Source organism: Vicugna pacos, chromosome 5 (assembly GCF_048564905.1).
Source record: "Vicugna pacos chromosome 5, VicPac4, whole genome shotgun sequence".
In the NCBI taxonomy this organism is placed as follows: domain Eukaryota; kingdom Metazoa; phylum Chordata; class Mammalia; order Artiodactyla; family Camelidae; genus Vicugna; species Vicugna pacos.
This window is the reverse complement of record NC_132991.1, coordinates 29,177,866-29,203,994: the sequence shown is the minus strand read 5'-3', so window position 1 is coordinate 29,203,994 and position 26,129 is coordinate 29,177,866. Positions and strand designations below refer to the sequence as shown.

The following is a 26,129-nucleotide window of genomic DNA, read 5'->3' as shown; positions in this document are numbered from 1 at the left end:
GGCATTTTTTGAGCCCCTGTGATATTCCAGGCACTGTGGGAGGCACTGAGGAGCTAATGATCAATGAGACAAGTCCTTCAGGAGCCCCTGCAAGCGAGAGGGACATTTCACAGAAACAGACAATAACATAGCAAGCGCTATACCAGCTCTGAGTGCACGTTGGACTGAGCCAACTCCCAACACAGAGAAAAGGGGAAAGGCTGGTCCCTTGTTAGCAATCATGCACAAATATCTCCAGCCAACAACTGGAGGACTCGCCCTCCAGATTTTAATTCAGCTAATCTAAAGGGTGAATATGTGTGTATGCCCAATGGGAAACAATCTTTGATGATTCTCTCCCTGCGTGCAAATTTGTTTTCACTTTTATTAGAACTTTAAACATAGTTAAACTCTGTTAGAAAGTTCCTCAGAGCCTGTAGATTTAATCTGCCACAAGCCAAAAGACTGCTCTATTCTTAGGTAGGCACAGTAATGGCTATAAATGAAGATATAAGCTTTGCCTTTAAACATAAATATTTTACCTTGAGTTTGCCACTTTCTTTTGAGTGGCATCTGAAGGAAGTTGAAAGCAAACTTTTGTTGATACTTATTTCTTTGCCCTAGATACTGTATAAAGGGGCGTGGGAGGGAACCAAGGCCTACGGCTATACCTTGGACGAACGCTACATTCCCATTGTCGGAGCCAAGCATGCCGACTTTGTGAACAGTGAGGTCAGTAGGCCTTTTTCCTTTCAGGGGTTTGAGACTCTTTAAGGGGGACCAAGGGGGCTGGATAGAATATCCTGCTGATTCTCAATGTTGTACCTACTTCACAGCTTAAATACAAAGAGACATATGAGAAGCTGAAGGGTCACTACCTGGCTGGAAAAGAAATCAGTGAGTTCCCCAGCGTGGTTCACTGTCTGGATTTCCAAAAGATGAGGAGTGTGGTAAGCAAAGTTCACTTTAACAAAGGATTTGCAATATCAGTCTGCCTATTTATGGTTCAAGATTTGCTGGGGGATGGGAGGGTGAGGAATGAACCAGTCTTGAGACTTTCCCCCACCCCTGCCAGTTAGCCTCGTGCACCTTTAACGTCTATGAGTCTTCACCCTTTGCCTCCCTTCCCTACTATCAAACTCAGTGAGGGCTCTGTATTTGCAAAAAAGAGAAAACCTTTGTTTTCTTTGCTCTTTGTTATATAAGGATGGGAACTTTTTAAAGAAGGAAGACTATGTTAAAGTGTCATTTTTTTTAAACTTAGTATTTTCTAAAGGTATTGATCTATATTGAAAACAAGACTCTAAAAGAGATTTGATCAGAATAATTTACATTTAATTCCTTTCTTATTTTTGTTTTTAAAATACATTATTCTTTAGTTGAACTACAGAAGACAGTATGAGGACACCAAAGCAAATGTTCACATCCCCATTGATATGATGAATCACGTGCTGGCTAAAAGGTGCCAGTACATCCTCAGCGACCTGGAGTACCGACACTACTTCCACCAGTGGACGTCCCTTCCAGAAGAACCCAATGTCATTCGGGCCCGAAATGCCCAGGAGATCTTGAGTGATGTATGATGTCCTTTCTGCAGTTTGACCAAATGGCAGGCTTCACCCAGCCCTGCCTGGAGCTCCCATGCTCCAGTTGTCCCTGTATTCCTAAACCCTGCTGCTTTTCAGTACAAAGTGGCGCAAGTAACCATTTTTGGTGTAAGCATCCTCTCGGAGCAATGATACCTATTTAAATATTTAATCTCTTTAACACTAGACTAAACGGAGCTATTGCTCTCCTCCTAAACTTCTTCAGGCGTGGCATTAAAGAACCTCCAACTGCTGAGAAACCCACCCTATGACCACTAAGTACTAAGCACAGCCACAGGCTGATAGGAAATTATCAAATGCTCAGTTGTATATTCAGTTAGTACCTGTCACCTTTCACTGTTCCTTCTTTCCTGCAGAATGTGTATAAAAATGACCTGAATTGGCTGAAAGGCATTGGATGCTACGTTTGGGATACACCCCAGATCCTCCACGCCAAGAAATCATATGACCTCCAGAGCCAGGTGAGCCGTCTTCCTAGAAGGACTGGCTCTCTGTGGATTGATGGATTCCATGGTGCTCTCAGTGGGGGGATAGCAGGGCTGCCCCGTGCCCAGGCGGAGAGAGCGGCGTTGACAGTGAATGATCCAAGGGAACCAAAGGCTCCTGCCCAATAAAACCTTGCCTGGTGGCCTGCTCTGGTGCCAGCCTTCCTTAGTTAGAGTCTCTGCTGTGGTTTAAGGCATAGACGTTTATAACAGCAAGTTATATGTAAAGGCATACTTTGACCAGAAGTAGTTAGGTTTTGAAGTAAAGCATAGATATTTGGAAAATTCCCCAGCAGAAATTCAGCTCTGAAAGGGCAGACAAATGGAATGTTGACACTGAGGGGCTGCTGTCAGAGATGGACTACAGGCATGGAAAAGACAGAATGAAGAAGGGACCTGGCAAAGACCCAGATCCCACTGTGGGTCAAGAGAAACTGTTAGTTTACAGCCATTCACAGTCTGCGGGACTGTACAACCGTAGCCTCTTTTTTAGGATGAGAGCAGAAACCCAGAAATGAAAGCACTGCTAAGTTGGCACAAACGGCTAAAGCTGATGGCAGACCTGTGTCTTACCATTTTCAGTGGCTTTTCTTTTTCTTCACAGATACAATACACGGCAGCAGGGAAAGAAAATCTACAAAATTATAACCTGGTCACAGATACACCACTTTACGTGACTGCTCTTCAAAGCGGCATTAATGCCAGCGAGGTGCGTCTTCCTCGTACTTCTCTTCCCAGACGAGCCGTTACTGTCTTTACATATTTTCAAACAAAAAAGAGTAACCCATCCCTTTTGTCTGTAGGTGAAATATAAAGAAAATTATCATGAGATAAAAGACAAATATACGACAGTTCTAGAAACAGTGGATTATGACAGAATCAAGAATCTGAAGGACATTTATAGCAGTGTGAGTTGACTTCTTATTCTTTTCTCTGTATTTGAGTTCTTCAACCTTTTAAGAGATTATAAGAGAATAAAAGGCACAGGCATCCTTACCTCGAAGGTTTTTCCAATCCTTTTCCTAGACTGCTAACCTTCTACTTTCTCTCCTAAGTCCTCTTAGTTACAATTGAATAAGCCCCAGTTTGAGTAGTGCACTATTTCATGCAGTTGAGGCAAATTCATCAACTCCTTTGTTGCAGACAGGTACTGTTGAAGCTATTCTTTATTGACCCTGAACTTGTTTTTCCTGGCTTCTCCTGTGGCCAGAGCAACAAAGGTACTCTTTTGTTCTCCTCTACACTGGTTAATTCAACAAACATCTTAAAACTTTATTTTGAAATAATTTTAGATTTGCAGAAAAATTGCAAAAATGGTACAAAGAATTCCTGCATACTTTTCTCAGTAGTACAACTATCAAAACTAAGAAATTACATTAAACACTGTTACAGTGTTAATTATAGACTTTGTCTAGATTTCAGCAGTTTTTCCACTAATGTGCGTTTCTGTGCCAGATGCCAGTCCAGGATCCCACATTGCATCTGGTTGGCATAATCTTTCGTCTCTTCCAATCTGGTAATTTCTCAGTTTTTCCTTGTCTTTTCCTGATCTTGACACTTGAAGAATACTGGCCAGTTACTGTGTAGCATGTTTCCCAGTTTGGGTTTATCTGATGGTCTCTCGTGATTAAATTAAAGGTATGCCTCTGGCAAGAATAACTCAGAAGTGATGTGCCCGTCTCAGCACATCACAGCAGGTGGTACATGATGTCAGTAACTGGTGAGGTTGACCTTCATCATTTGGTGCAGTTGCTGTCTGCTGAGATTCTCCACTGTAAAGTTACTATTTTACCTTTCTTATTAATAAATATCTTGGAGAAGATCCTTTGGGATTATGCAAATATCCTGTTTCTCCTCCATCTTTCTTTCATATGTTTTAGCCTCCAGTGATAGATCTTACCTGCAATAATTATTGCTGTGGGATATGCCTACTAGTGATTTTGTTTCCCTCAATCCTTCCACATTTATTAATTGAAATTCTTCCATAAGGAGTAGCTGTTCCTCCTCCATTGTTGGTTTGCCTATTATTTATTTATAAAAGCATAGGTTCATGGGTATTTATTCTATGAGAGGGAGTCTAATGCTATTGCTATTTACTCTGTTGCTCAGATTGTTTCAGCTTTGGCTATTGGGAGCTCTTTCAGGGTGGCTCCTGTGTCCCTTTGGTATGCCCTCATATTGTGGGGTTTGAGCACTTCCTCACTTCTTGGCACCACAAGATGCCCCAGGCTCATCTTGTATTTCCCCTATTCCAGACCTAGAATCAGCCACCTCCCCAAGGAGTCCTGGTTTATTTTATGGGAGAATGGCATTTCAGACCAAGAGCTAAGTGCTAGGTGTGCTCCTTGCTCTTGGGATGTCATTGCTACTAGGCCCTTTAAGTGGACAGAGCTTAGAAATATGTCTGTGTGTACTAACCCATGTATTCACTGTATGCATCCATATCTGTTTTTGTTCCTATTACTTGTCTAACCGTATCTATATTTTAAAACCAAAAGTTCATATTGATACCGCCAATGCAATTTAGCACCACAGGATTCATTCTGGCCTTCACCCTTTCCTTATTGGTAATCTATTTTTCCAACTTGTAACTTTCTATTTCCTTTCCAGTAAAAAGCTTGGTCTCATTTTCTATTATATATTTACTTATTTGTGCAACACTTGTATGCACATAAAGTATTTTCAGAATTTCTAACACACACTCCTGTGAGAAAAAATTTACTGACTAGAGTGCAGTATATTATAAACAGTTATTTTTGTCCATAGCCTTAGAGTGTCCAGGCAAAATACCATCTTCCAAAATAACTTAAAACAGTTGTTTTCTTCGCTGCTTCCTTTATTGTAGTCTTTTCATGCATTTGTAAAATATTTAGATTTATTTGTTACATTGTGCATTCCATTTTAATCCGCTCCCCATTCTGGTTGATCCCCTGGTTGTTTGTTTTAATTTGCATACAGTAAATTTCACTCTTCATGGTATGTAATACTATGGCTTTTAACAAATGTATAGAGTCACGTATTCACCATGACAGTCAAGATACAGAAGAATTCTGTATCACCACCAAATTTCCCCCTCGCTGCCCTTCTCCTCTCTTCTGGCATCCACAGAGCTGTTTTCTGTTTCTATAGTTTTACCTTTTCCAGAATGGCATGAAAATGGAATTATATAGTATGTGCCATTAGGCCTGGCTTCTTTCTCTTAGCAAAATGCATTTATGTATTATGCACATTTGTGCCTAAATCAGTAGTTTATTCTTTCTATAGAAAAATGGTATTCCAAACCACAGTTTGTTTTTCCATTCACAGCTGAAGGACATCTGAGCTTCTAGTTTTCAACAATTACGAATAAAGCTGCCAAGCACATTTGCATATGGGTTTTTGTGTGTGCATTACTTTTTATTTCTCCTGGATAAATAAATACCTAGAAGTGGAAACATTTTTTGAGCTCTCACTTGCCACATAAAAGTAGGAAAATGTAAATATATACATTTTTAGTGTTAGTGGTTTTCATCCTCTAGACCTATGGAGGAATGAATATGGCATCGAAACCTCCGATACTGTCAAACTGTGATAAGCGCTATGGTGGAGAACAAAATAATGGACTCTGAAATTATGGTCATGGCCTTAAGCCAGTTCTTCCCTTAGGAGTTCTTTGACCCTGCAGAGTGAGAAGATCCGGGGGTTGTTAGGGAGTATCTGAGAAGGACAGAAACAGGAAAACTCTGCTGCTCAGAAGCTGGCCAGGTTGTTTCTATATTCACAATAAGATTTCTAACCCCTACAGAACCTGTACAAGGAGGCCTGGGATAAAGTGAAAGCCACCAGCTACATCCTGCCTTCCGACACCATGTCCCTGACACACGCCAAGAACCAGAAGCATCTGGCCAGCCACGTAAGTTGAGTACCAGTGTGGTAGTCTTCCCGCCACCTTTTGCCTTCCCTGCTCTCCACACCCAGAATTTTTCTGGCTGATCCCTATGTTGCCAGAAGTATCCCCTAGCACTCCCAAAGGGGCACACCAGCAACTAATTCCAGGTGCTTACTCCCCACAAGGGCTGTGCGCTTTCCCTCCCTCTCCAGGGCCCTGAGGTCCAGAAAGAGTCACAGGCACTTCCATGAAAGACACAGGTGTGAACTTTTAGGCTGCCTGCCTGTGAATGACATGGATGGATACTCTGTTTTAGCCAAAAGCAGGAATAGAAGGAGGACATAATATACCATTGAAAGTAGACTCTTTTTCAATAGAATGGTTTGGGCTTTGGTACAAAAATAAACCAGTGAATGTAATAACTGTTACACTCAGCCCCAAATACATGATTGAAAAGTAAATAGTCATCTTTATGAAATACGAAAATTTAGAAATCTTTTGAAATTTTATCTTTTAAAGCAGAACGTTTCTTAGGCATAGACATAATTGTTTTTAAAAGAATGCTAAATCACACGAGCTGTTCAGATAGTCTTATCACTTCTAACCCTTTATGCCTAAAAGATTCTTATGTAAAAATCTTTAATTATAAAATTACCAATAACCTTCATAGCAGTTCTGATAAGCCTAGTTCTCTTTCAGAAACTTGACCTCTATTAGAAATTTATTTTGTATTGCAAATCCACACACATACACACACACACACACACACACACACACAGAGACAACTGAAGTTTTGTGAGTTCCTTCGGACATCACTATTTTACAGAAGAGAACTTACTGCTACATTGAAGACAATGCACTCCTGATTTTTCAATTTCCTTCACTTAAGTGCTAGTGACCCAGGAAATTGATTTCACTACCCTCTGGTGGGCCTAGAGAGTCATAGTTTTGAAAAAGACTTTGTTAGACAAGATAAGGAATTAGTTGAATTTTTTTTACCCAGGGGGAAAACTAAATATGTATAATTCTTCCCAGACCCAACTCTGTTTAGAAGATTGCAAACAGACTAGCCCAAAGGAGTAAACTTTTCATTTGGGAAGAGAATTTTTGTAGATAGAATTCAGAAAGCTCAACAAAGGGTTTTCTTTTAGTTGTGAAAAAAGTTACAGAGGCAGGATTCTCTCAGCAAATCATTAATTTTTTTAACATTTGTATTGATTTATAATCATTTTACAATGTGTCAAATTCAGTGTTCAGCACAATTTTTCAGTCATACATGGACATATACACACTCATTGTCACATTTTTTTCTCTGTGAGCTACCATAACATTTTGTGTATATTTCCCTGTGCTATACAGTATAATCTTGTTTATCTATTCTACAATTTAGAAATCCCAGTCTATCCCTTCCCACCCTCCACCCCCCTGGCAACCACAAGTCTGTATCAGAGAAATTAATTTTTTTTTAAAGAAGGATTCCAATTTTAGTTTAAAAAGATGTCTTTGCTGTCTTCTTTATAACTGAGGAATGGCTTAAACATAAGGACCATGTGAACTAATGTTCTGGAAAATTCTGATGGGAATTTTGTTTGGTTTCCAGTCAGTGAAGGGCTTGGCTTAATTGGAATTCTGACATGAAAACTCCCGTCTGTCTGTCTGTCTGTCTCTGTCTTTTTTCTTTTTTTTTTCTTTTTTGTTACTGAGATGTGGTCCTCTGATTTGTGAGAGAATTATTATTTCCTCATGTGCTAAGAGACTGGATCTCTTACGTCCTAATTCATGAAATCATGGAGCATTAATTAATAGGCAGTATGGCTTAAGAACTAGACATTGGTTTTCCCACAGAAGTTAGTTGCACTATGTTTTTGGAAAACCTTGTAGAAACTGAAATTCAAGTATTGAGTCTCTTAAGCATCAGGCTTGTCAGTTATTAAAAACAAAGAAATTCCTGAGCACATTTTTCATCTTTCATTTATGGTTAAGAAAAACAAAGCCAGTATCACAAAAGAGATTATTTTAAAATTATATGATCTTTAGAATTGGTTGTAGTTACAGTTGAAGTACTAGTATTACTACGGGAGTTTTAAAAATGGTCCCTAAAGGACTTTTATGTGTAGTCTGATCTAATCCCCAGGGCAATCCTGTGGCAGGTTCCAGTGCCACCTCTGCCTCTGCACAGACAAGGAAATGAGCTTGGGAAGTGGTGGCCCCGAGGTGGCCAATCTCAGAGTCGGGTCCTGTTATGAAGTCTCATGCTCCTTTAACAAAATGGATCAATTGCTCACCAAAACTATGTTTCTCTCTTTGTCTTTTCTCTCTTTAGATCAAATATCGGGAAGAGTATGAAAAATTCAAAGCTCTTTATACTTTACCCAAAAGTGTTGAGGATGATCCGAACACAGCTCGGTGCCTCCGAGTTGGCAAGTTTAACATTGATGTAAGTGATCCAAAGGCTGACTTCAAATTGAAGCCAAGGGATACAGCCACGTCCTATAAATCAGAGTGTGTTCTATTCAGCAACACATATGGCACTGATTGTGCACTGTGAAGACGCGAAGCGTTATTTCAGCCCGTGCTGCTTCTCCCCACCCCATGAATCTCTAGAAAGTGTAGAAACTTCCAGTCCCCATCCTTCCCCCAACTGGTTGCTGCAAGTTGGCTGCCCTGACTGCTCTGGCATCTACGAAAGGCATGTATCGCCATGATTCCTTGCGTAATTCCCCGTGTAACTGGCATGTTATGGTCTTCACAGCGCCTGTACAGGTCCGTTTATGAGAAGAACAAGATGAAAGTCCACATAGTGCCTGACATGGTAGAGATGGTTACCGCTAAGGATACTCAGAAGAAAGTCAGCGAGATCGACTACCGCCTACACCTCCACGAGTGGATCTGCCACCCTGACTTGCAAGTCAACAGCCACGTCAGGAAGGTCACAGACCAGATCAGTGACGTAAGCCCATTCTTATGAAGGTTCCCCTTTACCCAGCCCCACGCACCCACCCTGAAGAGAGACAGACTCACCTGTTTCTCTCACCTCAGCCCTCTCCCAGCATCTCTTTCCTATAAACCCGTGGGTCTGCCTGGAATTCAGAGCTGTCCCTGGAAGCAGGGCTCTGCGTGCCAATGTCTCCAGGATACCCTTGGCCTCATTGCATAACGTCTTTTACTTTTCATTCCACAAAGTCATCCCGGGTCTAGAGGGCATCCACATCTTTGGTGTTAAAGTTGCAGTCAAATTTTAGCTTCCTGATCCCCTCTATCTGTTGCAATCTTCTAGATTGTGTACAAGGATGACCTCAACTGGCTGAAAGGCATTGGTTGCTATGTTTGGGACACTCCTGAGATTCTCCATGCCAAGCATGCTTATGATCTACGCAACGATGTGAGTTTGCCTTGTTTTTTCGGTTAAGCGTGTTTCCTTCTCTACGTAGTCTAGAGTCAAGGGGAGAGTATGTAAAATACAGACATTGTCACACCCAGCTGTGTCTTAAGTGGGTTGAGGATGGCTGAGCTGGACGAAGATGCTGAGGAGGAGAGCAGTCTCTTCTCAGGAATGCAGACGATGCAGATGAGCTGTGCATTGTCCTCTGGTGGAGAAGGGACCCGGCTCTTTTCTCCCCTTTGCACTATTTTGGGTATATTAATGAGTATATAATTCTCATTATTAGAAAAATCTCATTTGTCAGGAGTTTGTGGTACTATAGACAGGATATATTTATAAAGAGAGGATTTACTAGGCAAAACAATATTGTAATCAAGATTTTAGTAAGAAAGCAAATATTCCTAGGAAAGCCGTTGTCAAGCCTCCTAGAAGACTCTAGAAGAGCCATGTGACTATAAGTATTGATTATGCTGATTGTTATAAAATTCAAATGCATTTCTGGTCTGTTGAATAAGTGCTAATGTATGTAAATGCCCTGAGTTAAAAGCAACCAAACCCTCTGTGAAAACCAGTAATTTCTAATATAACGAGTGGTCAAACACAGGTTCCTTTCCTTCATCTTGGCAGATCAAGTACAAAGCTCATGTGAAGAAAACAAGGAATGACTACAAGTTGGTTACTGACACTCCCGTCTACGTTCAGGCTGTCAAAAGTGGGAAACAACTAAGTGATGTAAGCACCCAATGGAACAGTTACTTCATACAGAACAAAGACCGGGCCACCACTGGAGCAGAAGTGGAAGAAACTAAAGACAGGGCAGGGCCAGGCCTTCTCTCAGTGGGAGACCAGAGCTGATGCCTTAGAAAGCCCTTAAGATTCTGCTCTTATTTCCCAGAACCTGATGTATTCCACCAGTTTCCTGGGATAGAGTTGTAAGTGACTCAAGTCTGTGAAATCCTTGGTGCTTTAGAGCATCCCAAGTTGCTTTTTGTATCCTTGTGTCATGAGCAACAGTTTATGCCTTGTAGTCTTGGCCTCCTGGTACGTGAGAGCTCCCCCTGGTAGAGTGCAGAGGGAAAAGGCCCTGCAGTTACAGATGTGACCTCGACCACACACCATCCGTGAGGCTTGAGAAGAGCACTTCATCCCCTGAGCCTCAGCACCCTTATGTGGACCAGAGGAACATGGATGGAAAGCGCCCCCTGTAGTGGCATGGTGACAGTGCAGGCAGGCAGAACAGGCACAAAGCTGCCTTTTCTATTAACCCCACAGGTCAAATATTAAATCCCACCAGTGAGTTAGAATGTGAAAACCTATCATTGAGGATCTCATAGTGATAAAGTGTCCACTCTTCCTCTTCTTATGCCTGAGCTGACTCTTCCACTTACTTCTCAGTGTGGGGTCTGCACCCTGGCTCTGGTCCTGTTGGACAAGGTGCAATGTAGGAGAGAGTTCTCCAGGCAAAGGGAAGCAGGCTACCTTATTTTAAAATAAAAGACTTGGGTTTCCATTTACTTTGCTTCTTTCTAACCGTGCTGCCGCAGTCGGGATCAGTCACTCTGCTCCTCTCTGTACCCAGGCCGTCTACCACCATGACTACATACACAGCGTCAGAGGCAAAGTGGCTCCAACCACAAAAACCGTGGATTTGGACCGAGCTCTTCATGCGTACAAGCTCCAGAGTGAGGTGAGTGGTGAGAGCTGGACAGAGTACCCGGCAGAAATCCAGGATGCCGCCTACGGGTCAGGCTTCTGTAGAAGTGGCCTGACCTTGGGCATCTTCAGCCTGACCTTGTAATTAATTGTAAAGGCTGTTTATTCACATGAGCTAAACAAAACAAAACAAAACAAAAAACAATGCCTCGCCTGTCTTCCTTCTTGGCTGAGAGCAAGCAATGAGCATCTTTGGAGCAAAGCTTACAAGTTACAAAGAAGAAGGCCAGTCTACTACCTCTGCTCTCAAAGAGCTTAAAATCCAAGACAAGATGGCAAAGGCAAGACATATAATCACAGAAGACTATTTACAATAAGAAATACACCTAGAAATTGCTGTTGGAATTCAGAAGAGAAAGAAACTAGATTCCACTCACATATTTAATATCCCTGTTCTGGGTTATCTGGTGGTGCTACTTGGGTCTCACCTTTAATGCTACTCTCCTATACTGAATGTTAAAAGTAATTTGGTTTTTAATATTTTAAACACTATTTTTCCTCTTTTAGCTCCCCCTTTACAGTCACAGATAGAAACTCCTTTCCTCCTTCTGCTAGGAATATGCGCATTCTGACCTCTTCACAGCTTGACATCAAGACACTATGTTTATGGGGCCCTGAGGGGTTCCAGAGATGTGTCTGAAAATTACAGCTAGCTTGGGAACTGGTGATGGCTTGAACATCACCTAAGGGTAGGGTTAACGACAGAGGTGGCACCAGCTGCCTGTTTTCTTTACTTTTCCCAGATTCTTGCTAGATGCCATGCAGTCAACCAGGGATTTGTTTAGAAAAATTATAGAAGAATTATTTTCTATAAGCCCCTTTATTTGCTGCTTTTTTTTTTTTTTTGGAAAACAATTTGTTAAGAGGAATCTGATTCATTGCTTGGCTCTTAGAATTTAGAATTTACTTTGTTTCTTCTTGAAATCAATTCAGTAAGCATAAGTACATTAAGTATCAAATTGAAAACCTAACAGGAGCTGGCTCTGACTTGTTTAACATGGATCAGTTGTCTGATGTAGGTGTCACTTAACCTGCTCTTCCTCGTCCCGGCAGAATCTGTACCGGAAAGTTGGCCTGCAGTCCCTGCCCACTGGGTATAGGCTTCCAGTCGACACCCCTCACTTCAAGCACACCAAGGACATCCGATACATGAGCAGCTATGTAAGTGGTTCCCTCCTCGTTAAGATGGCTCTTTGAAGTGGGAGGGGGATGCATATTAATTTATAGCTGATCCTCATCCCCCTAGTGACCTCCTGAAGGTTCAGCATTATACAGTGATGGAGCAGGGGAGGGGAGGTGGTGCATCTTCTAGGGGTGCTATGAAAATGGCTTGCTCCTTCAGTTCCGTGGTGCCTGGGTGTCCGGGTGAGTTAGCATAGGACTTTCATGGGTTTGCATCTGCATGAGTCAGTTACCTTGCTCAGGGCTCGCAGCCGCCATGATGCCACTACTTTTGTTGACCTTATCACAGAAGCACCCTGAACTATCCCAAGTCATATACTGGAAATGCAACTTCATATAAGCTCTACTGCTGTGTGGCAATAGAATTGTCTTCCTTCTGCAATATTTCATTGCAGAAGGCACATTTCTGTGTGTTCCTTTGAAAAGAAAGGACTTGTTGCCTGGCTACTGGCTCTGATTCTTACCTCACTACTTACCCTCTGTGCCCATTTCACAGGAAACTCAGAGGAGTAGGTAGGCTCTCACTACCTGTGGCTTGACCAGGCATTAGTTCTGACATCAGCCTTCCCCACATGTGCTGACTGGGACCTGATGAACAAGGCCTAGAGCAATGATTGCTATACCAGTGACTCTGGCCTTCAGGCCCTGCCCACAAAGCAGCCATCAGCTGAAGAATAAGCTCTTCTTTCCCTTTTGCCCTCCAGAGTCCTGGGGGTCAAGCCTGCTGTCCTGCAAAGTCTCAAAGCCAGTGGCCCAATAATATGATTTCCAAAGCAGAGTCACAGATTTAACATTTTTAATCAGTCTATAAAGCCAGTCATCAACCTTAAAAATAATCTCATTTCTGCTTTGCATTTATTAATTTTCTAGCCTTACTGGGGCTAAAAATATAGGGTGGGCTTTTTTATTCTTTCTTTTTTTTATTTTGCATTTTGCATACCTACATGCAAACAGATTTAAATCTAGGCAAGCATGAATTTTATTCCTTCCTGGTCCTGGCTTTATTAGCCAACAAAATAATTTTCAAGACTCAAATTATTATTGAAATTTTGTCGATGGCTTTTCTGAAATACTTAATGCTTAGAGAGTAATTTTCAAATGAAGTGACAGCTCTTTTCCACTTGAGAAATGTAACATGACTCTTTGTTCAGCCATCAGTGATCTCATTCTCACTTTGCTTTTGCAGTTCAAGTACAAAGAAGTTTATGAACACCTCAAGGCATATGGGTATACACTTGGACCCAATGATGTCCCATTTGTCAATGTTCGGAGGGTCAACAATGTTACCAGTGAGGTACTGTGAATGTCAATTCTGTGGGGGAAATACTGAGTTTCAAATTTCAAAGACTGTGGCTTTATTTGAAATACATTAAGAATTAATTGTGGGGGAAGGGAAATAGCTCAATGGTAGAGCACATGCTTAGCATGCGTAAGATCCTGGGGTCAATCCCCAGTACCTCCGTTTAAAAAAAAAAGAATTTTATTTCAGCTATAAACCTACACATCAGCAAGGAGTAAGGGGATCCTTTTTTGTCACCATTTTGATACTGGTATCCCTTGGCAGTGGTTTTTTGTTTTTGTTTTTGTTTTTGTTTTTAATATACTTGGTAATGCCATTGTAGAGACCCTGTTCTATAGATTATAACGCAAATTAATTCCTTCTTTTGACATATGTATTCAAAAATCTTTAATAAGATTGCATATTGGTCTGACTCATGAACTTGGTTTTCTACATAAACTATTGATTTGAATATCTAATTCTACTATCCAGCCATCTGATAGAAAGTAGAAGAATTTGTGCTCAGACTTCTTCGCCTAAATAAAATAAATATCATTTTCTCCTTTTTCCTAATTTCACTCATTTTTCTATCCTTAATCTCGTCTCTCATGACTCTTTAAATATGTAAAATATTTGATTGTTGATTAGTGTATAGATGCCCTCATCATTCTGCACTAAACACCAGGAATGGTTCTTCCCCCAATGCAGAGACTGTACCGACAGTTGTACCACAAACTGAAAGACAAGATCCACACAACCCCCGACACGCCTGAGATCCGCCAGGTCAAGAAGACACAAAAGGCTGTCAGCGAGGTGGGTATTTTTTTAGGAGAGGAGGCCATGGAACCCAGGGATAAATGTCAACCACTTATTTGGTCTCTAATTTATGTGTTTATGGATTTTTTTTTCTTTAGTTGATTTACAAGTCAGACTTCTTCAGAATGCAAGGCCACATGATCTCGATGCCATACACACCCCAAGTGCTCCATTGCCGCTACGTGGGAGACATCACCAGTGATGTAAGCATCTCATAGGGGTCTGTCTGGAAGACTCTTACCAAAAGGCAGGCTTGCTTTCTGCATGTAAACCAACCAGTCTTTGAATAATCTTTTGCACTGAGTGCTTCTAAACTGAGTGTACAACATGGAAACAAAATAGTGTGGAAGCAGGACCCCATGTTTCTCTAGCTATGGAAGCAGTAGTAAGAGGATCACTTGGGAAATAAAAGAATTGCTGACCACTATTCTACATTCAACACTGAATCATTAGCAACTTCTCACTCCAGGTGGCCTCTGTCCCAGGTCATGTTTAGTGTCTTTCTCCTGCTCAGCCCTACTCCCACCCCTCTAGCAACTTCTTGTTGCCCTTTTTCTTTCCCTCCCTAAGTGTTTCCCTCTCCTAAAAGACAACTCCATTTAATCTATGCTTTTTTTCCCATCAATATAATAATAAAATAATAGCTGTGTCAGCTCAAGGTTAGCAATTTTAATTTTTAAAACCTATGATCTATTTGAGTGCAAGCAAACTAAGAGTACAGGGTGGCTGTGTTGAACCAAAATGAAAGATACATCAATAAAATAGTGTCAGTACTCTGTCTTGTTTGTTCTTGATTTGTATTTGCTCATGACGAGCTGTATCTCTGTTTTTGTGACACAGATTAAATACAAAGAGGACTTGCAGATCCTGAGGGGCCTGGGCTGCTTCCTGTACGATACTCCTGACATGGTCCGCTCCCGGCACCTGCGGAAGCTCTGGGTGAGTGCACAACTTCACAGCACGAAGCTACCCCCACGTCAGCTTCAAGCTGCTGGGCCGGAAGAATCTTTGCCTACAGCTTCTTTTCAGGGGAAATTTGCCGTTAACCCACTTGAGCAAGTCATGACCCACTTAAGATGATCTGTGCCTCCTATAAAACGTAATGCGCTTAGTTAAATGACAATTGTTTTTGTTCCTGCTGGGGAAGACAGCCAGGATACTGAGAGGGTCAGCATGGGTCGCACGTGCCAGCCATTTGAAAGACAATATGCGACCATGACCTGCAGTTCCTTAAATGATTAATCAACTTGTATTTCCATTGTTGTTTTTTGAAGTCTAACTACCTATACACTGACAAAGCAAGGAAGATGCGAGACAAGTACAAAGTGGTGCTTGACACCCCAGAATACAGAAAAGTGCAGGAACTGAAGACACATCTGAGTGAGGTAAGTAAACCTGTCACTACAAGGGACTCATTCCTCCAGTGATCTTTTTTCAGGCAACGATATTAGGCAAAAATCTCCCATCTGCTTTTAATTACAGAGTGGCCACTGTATCTAAGCAAGTCAGTTGACCTCACTTTGCCTCTATTTTCTTATTTTCTCCTTTTTAAGTAAGTTGAGGATATTGATACTTGCCCTACCTATGACTTGGACAGCTGAGAGCTTACATTATTTTATTATAGGTTAGCAAGTCCTTCTGTCTTACACTATTGTTGTAGTCTCCAAACTGAACTTATTTCAAAACTTTCTCTCTCATTAATTCCTACTGTCAGGGACCCTAATCGTGGCAGTGCTATTTGAAAAGTCTTCAAAGGCTCACTGCTCTGCAGCCCACTCAGTAAATTCCAGTCGACGTAGTTTCATTTTCATCTGCCCCAACTGGCACTGAGGCTCCTGATTTATTACAGTTAGTTGGGCATAGATCTAATGCTCTCTTGTAGACTGTTGGGTCCTTGAGGGTTGCCTCCAGCTCACTTAGATGTGCATCCCATAGTCCCAGGGCCATAACAGATGCCCATGTTTTCCAAATTACTAAATGTGCTTCGTGAAGATAAGGGCATCCCACAGATGTAAACGGTTGCTCTGAATGGTTAGTGGGCCATTCTCATTCAACTCTCAGTTTGTCTTGTGGCCTCATCCATCAGACCCCACCAGGCTGTCAGGTCACTTCATCACTGACTCCCCATCCTCAGTAGCTCTGGCTGCTGCTTAGTTATACTTTTGTTCTTAGACTTAGAGGTGCCTTTGCAAACTGAGTGTTGCCCTCAGTGGAGAGAATGTGCAGCTTCCTGCACTCTTAGTGGGCCAGAGGCAGAGGATGATTCAGTCTTCAGCTTTTACAAATGCTACATTGAATCCATTTGCTTTCCTGAGAGTTTCCCTCCATTATTTCAACCAGTGCTAGCACTCGGATAGGAAAGCTTATGTTATTATTTTTCTCAGTAAAGATGTCTCTCCATTCTGGCTAAGTATCAGAATAATCTATGAAATATTCTAAAACTACCCTTGAGTGGGCTCCAACCTCAAGCCCCACACTAGACTGATTCTCTATGTCTGGACATCTTTAGGCTTTTAGCTGCTTCGTGGATAATTCTAATATTCAGCCAGCATTGGAAACCACTTCTTTATAAAGTATTATATATTCCCTCCAGCCACCCAATAATTAAAAGTTGTTTGATAACTTAAAGTGCCTACTTGTATCTTTGAAATACCTTTACTTCTCTTAGCTATCTGGGTTCAGAACTATCTAAAACTTTAATTTCTCTTCTTCCCAATTCCTATTGGGATTTTGTGCATATTATGCATCAACACTGAGGAAGAAGAATGGATATTTTTTTAGCAGTGCAATTCCTCTTTTACTTGCCTCACTGTAGAATGACCTGGGCTTGATAAAATACCAATCCAAGCTACTACCTTGGATTCAGCAGGTCTTGGGTAGAGCCTGCAAATCTGTTTTTAATAAGGACTTTAGGGTTTTTCAGGATTAGGAAAGTTTGGGAAACATTGGCCCAGTAAAAAGTGTGATGGCCAAAAGTTCAGGTTGTTGACTTTTGAATCATTTTTAAATTGTGTGGATTTTTGACATATATATTTGTAGTATCAGGAAGCAGAGATGTTATCCCAAGGAGTATAAACAACATATACCTAAGTATAGGGGAAGTACACTTCAAAGAGAATTCTAGAAATGGCCTGAGAGAGTAGGGTCTGAGTTTCAGATTTACTTCCAATTTGCGGCGTGACCTTTTCTAATTCAGAACTTCAGCACCTCAGTTTCCTGAGCCAAAGAATTGGACTAGATAACGATTTGGGCTCCTTTTAACCATGAAATTCTATGAGTTTGTCCATTTGATTTATTCAAAATTCAGCCTGGGAGAAACAGTAAATTTCTATTTTGTTTATCTCCTCTCTTTCAGTAATAACACCACAGACAGCCACAAGTAGATGAGCTACGTTTTGTTTCAGCTTGCACTTGTATATAATTTAGATGTAAAGAAATGGACATGTACATACACATGTATATACATATTATTTATTTCCTATGTTTCATGTGTTCAACCGGCATTTGTATCCATGATAGAATTTGTTAGCCACTAGCACTTTATGATTTGCCTCATTATGTTAAATATACTCAAAATATATTAGAGGACTACTGTTTTTCAGATCTTTTATCACAAGGTGATAAGAGAATGATAGAGCTGAGCTCCTGCGTTCCATGGGCTCACGATCTCTGAGAAGAAACAGACATCAGTATGATGAATGTGTCCTGTGGGAATAATCAGGACAGTATGGGCTCCAGGAGCTCTCCAGGCAGATAAGAGGGGAAGAGAACTCCAGGTAGACAGGACTGTATGGGTGAGTGGCTGTAACGAGCTCTAGAAATTGAGAGTAGTTTCAAACAGCACCTGGGGAATGTGGAACACTGTTGGGAAGTGAGACCAGAGACATAGGACAGAAGCCAGGTGGTGAAAACTTGTGGCTGCTATGTTAATAATCCTGGGCTTGATGAAAAATTACTGAATTATTTCTGCACAGGATGGATCTGAGCATTAGGACCTAATTAGATCTGAGCTTTAAGAAAATCTTTCTCTCAGATTTGTGAAAGATGGATAAGATACGTGAAGTGGTCCAATAGAGGATTTGGGAAGGTGGTTTAGAGGCTCTTAAGGATGTGTCGAAAGAAATAATATAGAATTCCGAACTAGGGCAGTGGCAGTGGGGAAGGACAAAAGGTCAGACTTAAGGACTACCACAAAGTTGGGAGCCCAGGATTCATGACCACTCTGATGCGGGAATGAGGGAGAAGAAGTCTAGGATGACGCCCCAGGTGTCTGGCCTGCATGACTGGGAGACCAAGGAGCCATTTAGCAAAAAGAGAAAATAGAAGAAGCATATTTAGGCTGGAGATGGGGTAATATAAAGAATTCTACATTGAACATGGTATGTCCCCCAAGTTCAGAACGTTGTTGATAAATTGGAGCTCAGGAGAGACACTGGCTATTAATAAATTTGTAAATTATAAGTGTAAATTTAAAATTATAAATTCCAAATTTATAAATGTGGAAGTCATCAATCTCAAATTGACTGTTGAGGCTCAGGGTACTCAAAGGATGAGATCACCCAAGGAGAAGGTATAGGGTGAAATGGGCCAACTTTTAACTTCAGCTGATAGCACTCTTTAGGGGAGGGCAGAACCAGAGAAGGAAGCTGAGGAGCACCCAGAAAGATGGGAGGCCACCAGGGGAGAACGGTGGAATAGAAGGCAGAGAAGAGGGTATCTAGGAATGAGACTGCTGAGCAGTTACAGTTGCCACAGAGAAGCATTCTAGGACTTGGCAATTGTAACATTTTAATGAGGGTTCTTCACTGGAGTGGCTGGGTGGAAGCCACACTATTGCCTTGAGAAATTAATCAAAAGAGAAAAAGCAAAAACACATAGTCTGCTTGGTTGTGAAAGAAAGGAACAAGGCCATTGGCAGAAACTGGAAAAGGCTTAATGAAGGCAGGGATTTGGGTCTGATTGCAGAAGGGAGAGGGGTGGAAAATCCAAGAGGGTGGGAGATATAGAAGGGAAGTGGGTAAGTGCTGGAACAGGATCCTAGAAGAGACAGGTGAAAAGGGACCAAGAACACAGCAGGAGGCTGGAATCTTGGACAGGCTGCAGAATGTCTCTTATTTTTGATACGAGGGGAAAAAGAAAAGGAGGACTGGACTGGAGAGGTAAGTAATTATTGGTTTATTGGACAGAATTAATTGGACTGAGATTGTTACAGCAGGAGGGCCCCTGCCTGCTTTTTCTATGAAGTCAGCAATAAAGGTGTCTACAGAGCACAGAACATTTTGATGAAGCAGAAATGATGTCGTGACTATTTTATTTCCAGCTGGTGTACAGAGCTTCAGGCAAGAAGCAGAAGTCAATCTTCACTTCCGTTCCTGATACTCCTGATCTTTTAAGAGCCAAGCGAGGGCAGAAGCTTCAGAGTCAGGTAACGTTCATAAATAAAGGTTCGTAAACCTGCCACATCGGCATCACAGGGGATGGTTCTGTGTGCCTGGCCACTCCTGGTCAGTAGCAGGCAGACCCCCACACTTGGTTGTCCTTGATGTAGTCTCATGCCTGTTAACTTCAGGAAGCTGTTTCCTTTTAGGCCATCGTAACTACAGTTACGTTTTACATAAGCAGGCAATGCTATGCCTTCTTTTCTAAGTTCTACGCATCTTTCATCATTGGATGAGTGGTCTGTGGCCTCCAGGTATTAAAAATAATTTTAAAAATTCATTCCATAGGACCTACCTATTGTCCACAGACAAATGAAGCCACATTTCATGCATTCAGGCAAAAATGGAAAAAAAATTTGTTGATGACTCTATCAGGATCCTTTTCTATCAGCATTCTTTATCACGTGGTAAAGATTAGACTGGGCCATACTCAGCAGTAAGAGTGCTAAATAACTGCGTATGTGTGTTCCCTAGTGTGAGACACAGAAACGAATACACAGGAACACACATAACAAACAAACAAAATAGGGCAATAACAAGTAGATACCACCTTCCTATTTTAGGGTTAGAAATGAATAAAGAGGACAAAATACAAAATAAGAGGTGATTTATCGCTATGACATCTGATCTCTATTATTACTTAGTATCTGTATGTTGAACTTGCCACCAAAGAGAGGCCTCATCACCACGCTGGAAACCAGACCACGGCCCTGAAGCACGCCAGAGACGTGAAGGACATGGTCAGCGAGGTAAGCCGGGGATTCAGCACCAAGGCACTGGGTTAAAGAAACAAATCCTTTGTTAAAACCATCACCTGCTGCCTCTGATCGAAGAGCTCATTTCTATAAGTTGTGCTCAGCAGCATCAAGACACAGAAAGCAGAGCTGTTGTCTTAACAAGCATGAGACATTGTGTCCCTAGGCTGGGTCTGTGACATGGTTGTAAATTGGGAGGGATGAAAACACTTGAACTTAAATTTCTCTCTCTCCTATCTTTATTTCTTAGAAAAAGTACAAGATTCAATATGAAAAAATGAAGGACAAGTACACTCCGGTTCCAGATACACCAATCCTCATCAGAGCCAAGAAGGCTTACTGGAATGCCAGTGATGTATGCAGCCCTTCCTTCCTTCTTCCGTGGGAGGGACAGTGAAGTTGGAAGTACCTGAGAAGCATAAGATACTTGATTCATTTCCATAGTTCTAAGTCCTGGCCCACAAGGATTAGGAAAAAGACAAAAGCACAAAAAACCTCAGGCACAAACAAGACCATTTGGCAAAATCCCTAAGAGTAATCCAGGGAGATGCTAAAAGCCTATTAGTTTTCTCATTGATCTTCTGAGCAAAAACATGACCCTTTCTTGTAATTCTTCGGTAGCAGTTCCTAGGAATACTTGACAATTAATTATTGTTATTCATAAAATCATGTTCCTGGAGCAGGTCAAACATGGTTTCAAATCTTGATGCTGTCCCTTGCCTGCTGTATGACTCTATATAATCGACATAATTTTTCTGAGACTCTGTTTTCTGATATATGGAATGATGGTAATTGTGATAATTAGGCTAAACAAGATAATGGATATACATGTCTAGCACAGTGCTGGGCTCTTAGTTGACACTCAGAAAATGTCTGTTCCTCTCCTCTCTTGATTGCCTAAATCATGCGAATGACAGGTTTGTTAGAATTATGAGGGACAGACTTCTGTTTCCCATCCCATGTGATCAAGGACAAGACTGCCTTTCAATGGTAATGAGATTACCTGTTAATGAAGATATAAAATTAATCAACGCCAGTAGATGGCCAGTCCTTATCAATTTTGGGTCCCAAAGCCCAACTGTGAATGCGTTGCACCCTTTATCGGAGCCAGAATCCCTGGAGAACTGGACATGTTGGGACTTAAACCCAGACAAAAGCACAAGCAACCGAAGAACCCCTCAACTTAGCAGCATAGCTCTAGGATTTCAAGGCATCTTAAGTAATTACAGTGATCCCTAAACAGAAATGTGAAAGGGTACAGCAGATTGGAACAATATCTCAATTCTGTAATTTTGTCAGAAACTTTCATTTGGAGCTGCAAGGGGTCTGCCAGTTGGAAAGAGGCCATATAAACTGAGGAAAGTATATACTACCGTCAAAATCTATTCGCTAGGATCTTTTTTATATTCTTGAGACAGGCCTATCTTTATCACTTCAATGTTACTGTTGGATATTAATTTGAACCAAGCTTACTCTACATCACCATTTTTCAGGAATGTCCACACACTGAAATTGGCCCCTGGGGCTCATTTTGCCCCATTGGACAGCCCCATCCCAGGGCTTTGTCAGTCCCTATGCTGGTAACTCTAATCTTTGAAATTGTCCAGTGTAACAGGGGTAGATCTGGCATTAAGTTCAGCTTTATCCACTGTGGCTAGCTCCACAAGTAGAGCCAAGTGATCTTAGGAGATTACCTATCTGAAAAACAAAATTAAAGTTAAAGGTATCCTTCATCATGTGTTTGCTCAGCTACTCAAAAAGGAAAGATTTGTTTGAAGTTGAAAACAGACTGCTCAGAGAAGTACTCTCATCTTGTGCAGATGAGATGAATTTTCTATAATAGTCTTAGGTTAAAGTTGTCTTTTGAGATACCAGAAAGTTAAAGGTTTTAATGAAATAAAATTTCAGGACGGTTTCATGCAGAAGGCATTATAATACCAGGAGTTAGAAACGAAATCTATCTCCTTTTTCCAAGTATGTTAGTAGGTCTTGGGCTCAACAAAGTTATGGGGTTTTTTCCCCCTCCTTCCCAAATGAGCTTTTTGTTTGCTTATTTTATGTTTAAGTGAACTTTTTCATTCTAAGTAGTTTTAGATTCACAGAAAATTTGCAGTGATTGGACAGAGTTTCCATTCTAGCCTAGACCCAGTTTCCCCTATTGCTAGCACCCTACATCACCATGGGACTTTTGTCACAAATCAATATTGATACACCATTATTAACTAAACTCCATACTCTATGCAGATTTCATTAGTTTTGTCCTAATGTCCTTTTTCTCTTCCAGGATGTCAAAGAACTTTTTAATCTCCTAAATTTACTCAAGAGAAAACATAAGCGATAATACTCAAGAGACTTCAAGGTTAAAAGAGCTCAAGAAGTTAACTTGGTAGCTTTTCATAATCCATCATGTGCTTTCTATCTTTCCAGCTACGCTACAAAGAAACATTTCAAAAGACCAAAGGGAAATATCACACTGTGAAGGATGCTCTAGATATTGTGTATCATCGCATAGTCACCGACCACATCAGTAAAGTATGTCCCTACATGATTCTACCTGTGCTGGGCTCAAAATAACCCATTTTTTAAAAGTATCATTCCTTTCCTAAAACTCTCTGGAGAAAAGTGGACTTTTTTACATTAACTCTAAGTAAGACTTTATAGCTGTCTTTGTGCTTTTACCACAGATAAAATACAAGGAGAACTACATGAGCCAGCTGGGAATCTGGAGGTCCATTCCTGATCGCCCAGAGCATTTCCACCATCGGGCAGTCACTGATGCAGTCAGTGATGTGAGTCTTGAAATCTTCTATTTTTACATATAAATCCATATGCCCACACAACTTGTGAAATTAAACACTGCATAAAACTGATTGAACACTTGACTAAATTTTAGCTGTAGTGTCAGGATGTTTCAATCATAAAACTCATTGCTAAATAAGTGAGCATCAACTTGGGAGAGAGAAAAATGTATTTAAACTTATAACCCTAGTTTTTCTTCTAAGTGAGTTACATCACATTACATGACTGGAAGTGATATACTTCATCTAAGCAACATCCTATTTTTGATCAGTTGAAGAGACAACTTCATGAAGCAGTTAAGACACATAACAATGCTCATTTAGAGAGAAATTTCAACTCTCTGTAAGAAAACAACAGCTGCCAGGCTAATGATACACTCTCAAGGAAAGTATGCCAGTTAAATCTGAATTGCTTTAATTGGTATTATAATGAAAATTTCCATATGCAATACAGTACACCATAAAGTGAGCAGAAATCAGCCTTACTGGAAACCTCTCTTAAATAATTGTCTCAATACTTTATTTCTCCATGTACCTCAGCAGTCAGAGTTTCTGTCTGTTCCCCGGTATTGATCCTAACTTGCTATTTTTTTGGAGATAGGTTCTTACAATTTTTTGATGATGTTTGTCTCCTAGATAAAATACAAAGAAGATCTGACCTGGCTTAAAGGCATTGGTTGCTACGCCTTTGATACCCCAGACTTCACTTTGGCTGAAAAGAACAAGACTCTCTACAGCAAGGTACACCTTCTCAAGGACAATGGCTACATCCACGCAACATACTCTGGGGCCCACGGAGAGAATCAGTACTGAGGCAATGGCTTTTCATATTTTCATCCCTACCCTTACTTCCAGACCCTAAAGTTGGAGTACATATTGCATTATTCACTTTACTTACGAATTATTTTAGTACTGACCTCACTGACAGTAGTAATCATTTGTTTATATTATTCATTTGAATTTGATAAAAGGCCATCTCAGTACAACTCTTCCTAGCTCTTTCAGAATTTCCTCCCTATAAATATGTCTCTTGGTGATTTGATAGGGTAGCAAATATAAAGTGAGGTTATTTTAATCCACAAACTTGATGTGTGACTTGAAGCAAATAACCTTGGTTTTATGGCCTCATTTTCCTACTTAAAAATAAAGCAGTTGGATTAGCTTCCTTTGAGTTCTAAAATAAGAGTCAGCAAACTTTTCTGAAAGGTACCAGAGGGTAAGTATTTTAGACTAAGTGGACCACATTCAATCTGTCATATATTCTTTGTAAAAAAATCCCTTTAAATTGTTTTTAAAAATTCTTAGTTCATGGGGCTGTTTAAAAACAGGTAGTGATCTAGATGTTGGCATATTCCTGCTCTAAAATATTATGATTATCTGCATAATTACTGGAAAACTATTTCAAATTAATGGACTAAAAACTGCCTTCAAGTGCACATGGAAATAGCTTCAAAGTAAAATAGTTATCTCATAAATATTGAAACAAAGAAACTGATTTGGATTTTTGTCTAATATGGAGAATAGATCTATTTGACATCCATTCAAAGTGTGTACTTGGGAGCTAGTTTTTAAGATATCATGGTATGTATATACCCTTCATTGCCTTGAGAGACTAAGCATTCAGTAGTTACTTGTTATCTCTATGAATGAATTAATCACAATTGTGTGATGAGATAAATGGCATATCTCATTAAGATAATCACAGCCTGTTATCAAGTAACCACACTCTCTTTTCTCTAGTATAAGTATAAAGAGATATTTGAAAGGACGAAGTCAGATTTCAAGTATGAAGCTGATTGTCCAATCAATAGGCATTTCAAGTTTGCAACTCAGTTGATGAATGAGGTATGTATGACCTGATCCAGTTAAGCCCAGTCAGTTCCCCTGAGAAATTTACCAATGGCATTTGATTAAAACCCCATACATAAAATGACAGGAAAGCCATTCTAAGTGTTGATTCAAGATAAAGATTTGGGAAGACTCTTATGATGTCACTCTCTGATGGGCTCTGCCAAAAGCATGAATAAGAGCAAGTGAAGGGACTGTCCAGGCTGGAGCCAGCATCGCCTGTGTTTGCACCAGCACAGGGCAGCACAGGCCTTTGGGTGATGAGAGACAGGAAGTAAAGGATTGTGTTGACTGTCAGCTGAAGCTCTCTTCAACAGGATTCTGTGTAGAGCTGGGAGACCCAGAAGTTCCAAGTTCATTTAGTACCCTTACCAAGGCACCGAAATGGCAGCCCTCGGGCGTAGTTGTGATTCACGCAAAGTGTTGCCATTGTTACCCATCCACTGGGGCAGAGAAGTGTCCATTTGCACTCAAAATATTTGTCTATATTTCTACCCAGTCTTTCCTGGAACTGGGGGCAATAGTTTAAGTTAAATTTAGCTTAAAATGATGAAATAAGCAAGCTATGAATTAAGGTATGTTTGAATGGTTTACATTTAATTTTCTATCTTTGTATTTTCCACAGATTTATAAGAATTCAAAAACAATGTTAGAAAATTAGTAGAATGTATCTAAAAATGAAAATGTAGCCAACGGTATATTTATTTCAATAGATGACTCTTGTTTTTGTTTTAAAATTTGATTTAGTTTATTCTCAGTAGATCTTCAGGTGGGACAACTCAAGAATTATTTTCAGTAGCTTCCTAGGAAGACAGTCTTAATATTTTTTTTTCTATTTTTTTTAATTCACAAAAGATTTCCAGGTCTCTTTTATGATCAAATTATTTAGCATTTGGAGACCATTAGAATTTGTCCATGAATATGCTTTTCGATTCTCACAGCCTAAAGTAGTAAACCTGCAACTTATCAGTGCCATATT

At 40.6% G+C, this 26,129-nt stretch overlaps 1 protein-coding gene across 1 annotated transcript in view; it reads left to right on the top strand.

Moving 5' to 3' along the window:
- The window catches only part of NEB (nebulin), a 204,039-nt gene that overhangs the window by 135,113 nt on the left and 42,797 nt on the right, over positions 1 to 26,129 (top strand). The window contains exons 90-114 of the mRNA XM_072960953.1: positions 604 to 711; positions 816 to 929; positions 1,359 to 1,556; positions 1,943 to 2,047; positions 2,676 to 2,780; positions 2,875 to 2,979; positions 5,856 to 5,963; positions 8,263 to 8,376; positions 8,692 to 8,889; positions 9,217 to 9,321; positions 9,949 to 10,053; positions 10,901 to 11,008; positions 12,088 to 12,195; positions 13,403 to 13,510; positions 14,204 to 14,308; positions 14,410 to 14,514; positions 15,152 to 15,250; positions 15,586 to 15,696; positions 19,632 to 19,736; positions 20,394 to 20,498; positions 20,755 to 20,859; positions 22,932 to 23,036; positions 23,189 to 23,293; positions 23,939 to 24,043; positions 25,043 to 25,147. Of these exons, the coding sequence (XP_072817054.1) occupies positions 604 to 711; positions 816 to 929; positions 1,359 to 1,556; positions 1,943 to 2,047; positions 2,676 to 2,780; positions 2,875 to 2,979; positions 5,856 to 5,963; positions 8,263 to 8,376; positions 8,692 to 8,889; positions 9,217 to 9,321; positions 9,949 to 10,053; positions 10,901 to 11,008; positions 12,088 to 12,195; positions 13,403 to 13,510; positions 14,204 to 14,308; positions 14,410 to 14,514; positions 15,152 to 15,250; positions 15,586 to 15,696; positions 19,632 to 19,736; positions 20,394 to 20,498; positions 20,755 to 20,859; positions 22,932 to 23,036; positions 23,189 to 23,293; positions 23,939 to 24,043; positions 25,043 to 25,147 (2,844 nt within the window). The remainder of the gene's footprint in view (positions 1 to 603; positions 712 to 815; positions 930 to 1,358; positions 1,557 to 1,942; positions 2,048 to 2,675; positions 2,781 to 2,874; positions 2,980 to 5,855; positions 5,964 to 8,262; positions 8,377 to 8,691; positions 8,890 to 9,216; positions 9,322 to 9,948; positions 10,054 to 10,900; positions 11,009 to 12,087; positions 12,196 to 13,402; positions 13,511 to 14,203; positions 14,309 to 14,409; positions 14,515 to 15,151; positions 15,251 to 15,585; positions 15,697 to 19,631; positions 19,737 to 20,393; positions 20,499 to 20,754; positions 20,860 to 22,931; positions 23,037 to 23,188; positions 23,294 to 23,938; positions 24,044 to 25,042; positions 25,148 to 26,129) is intronic.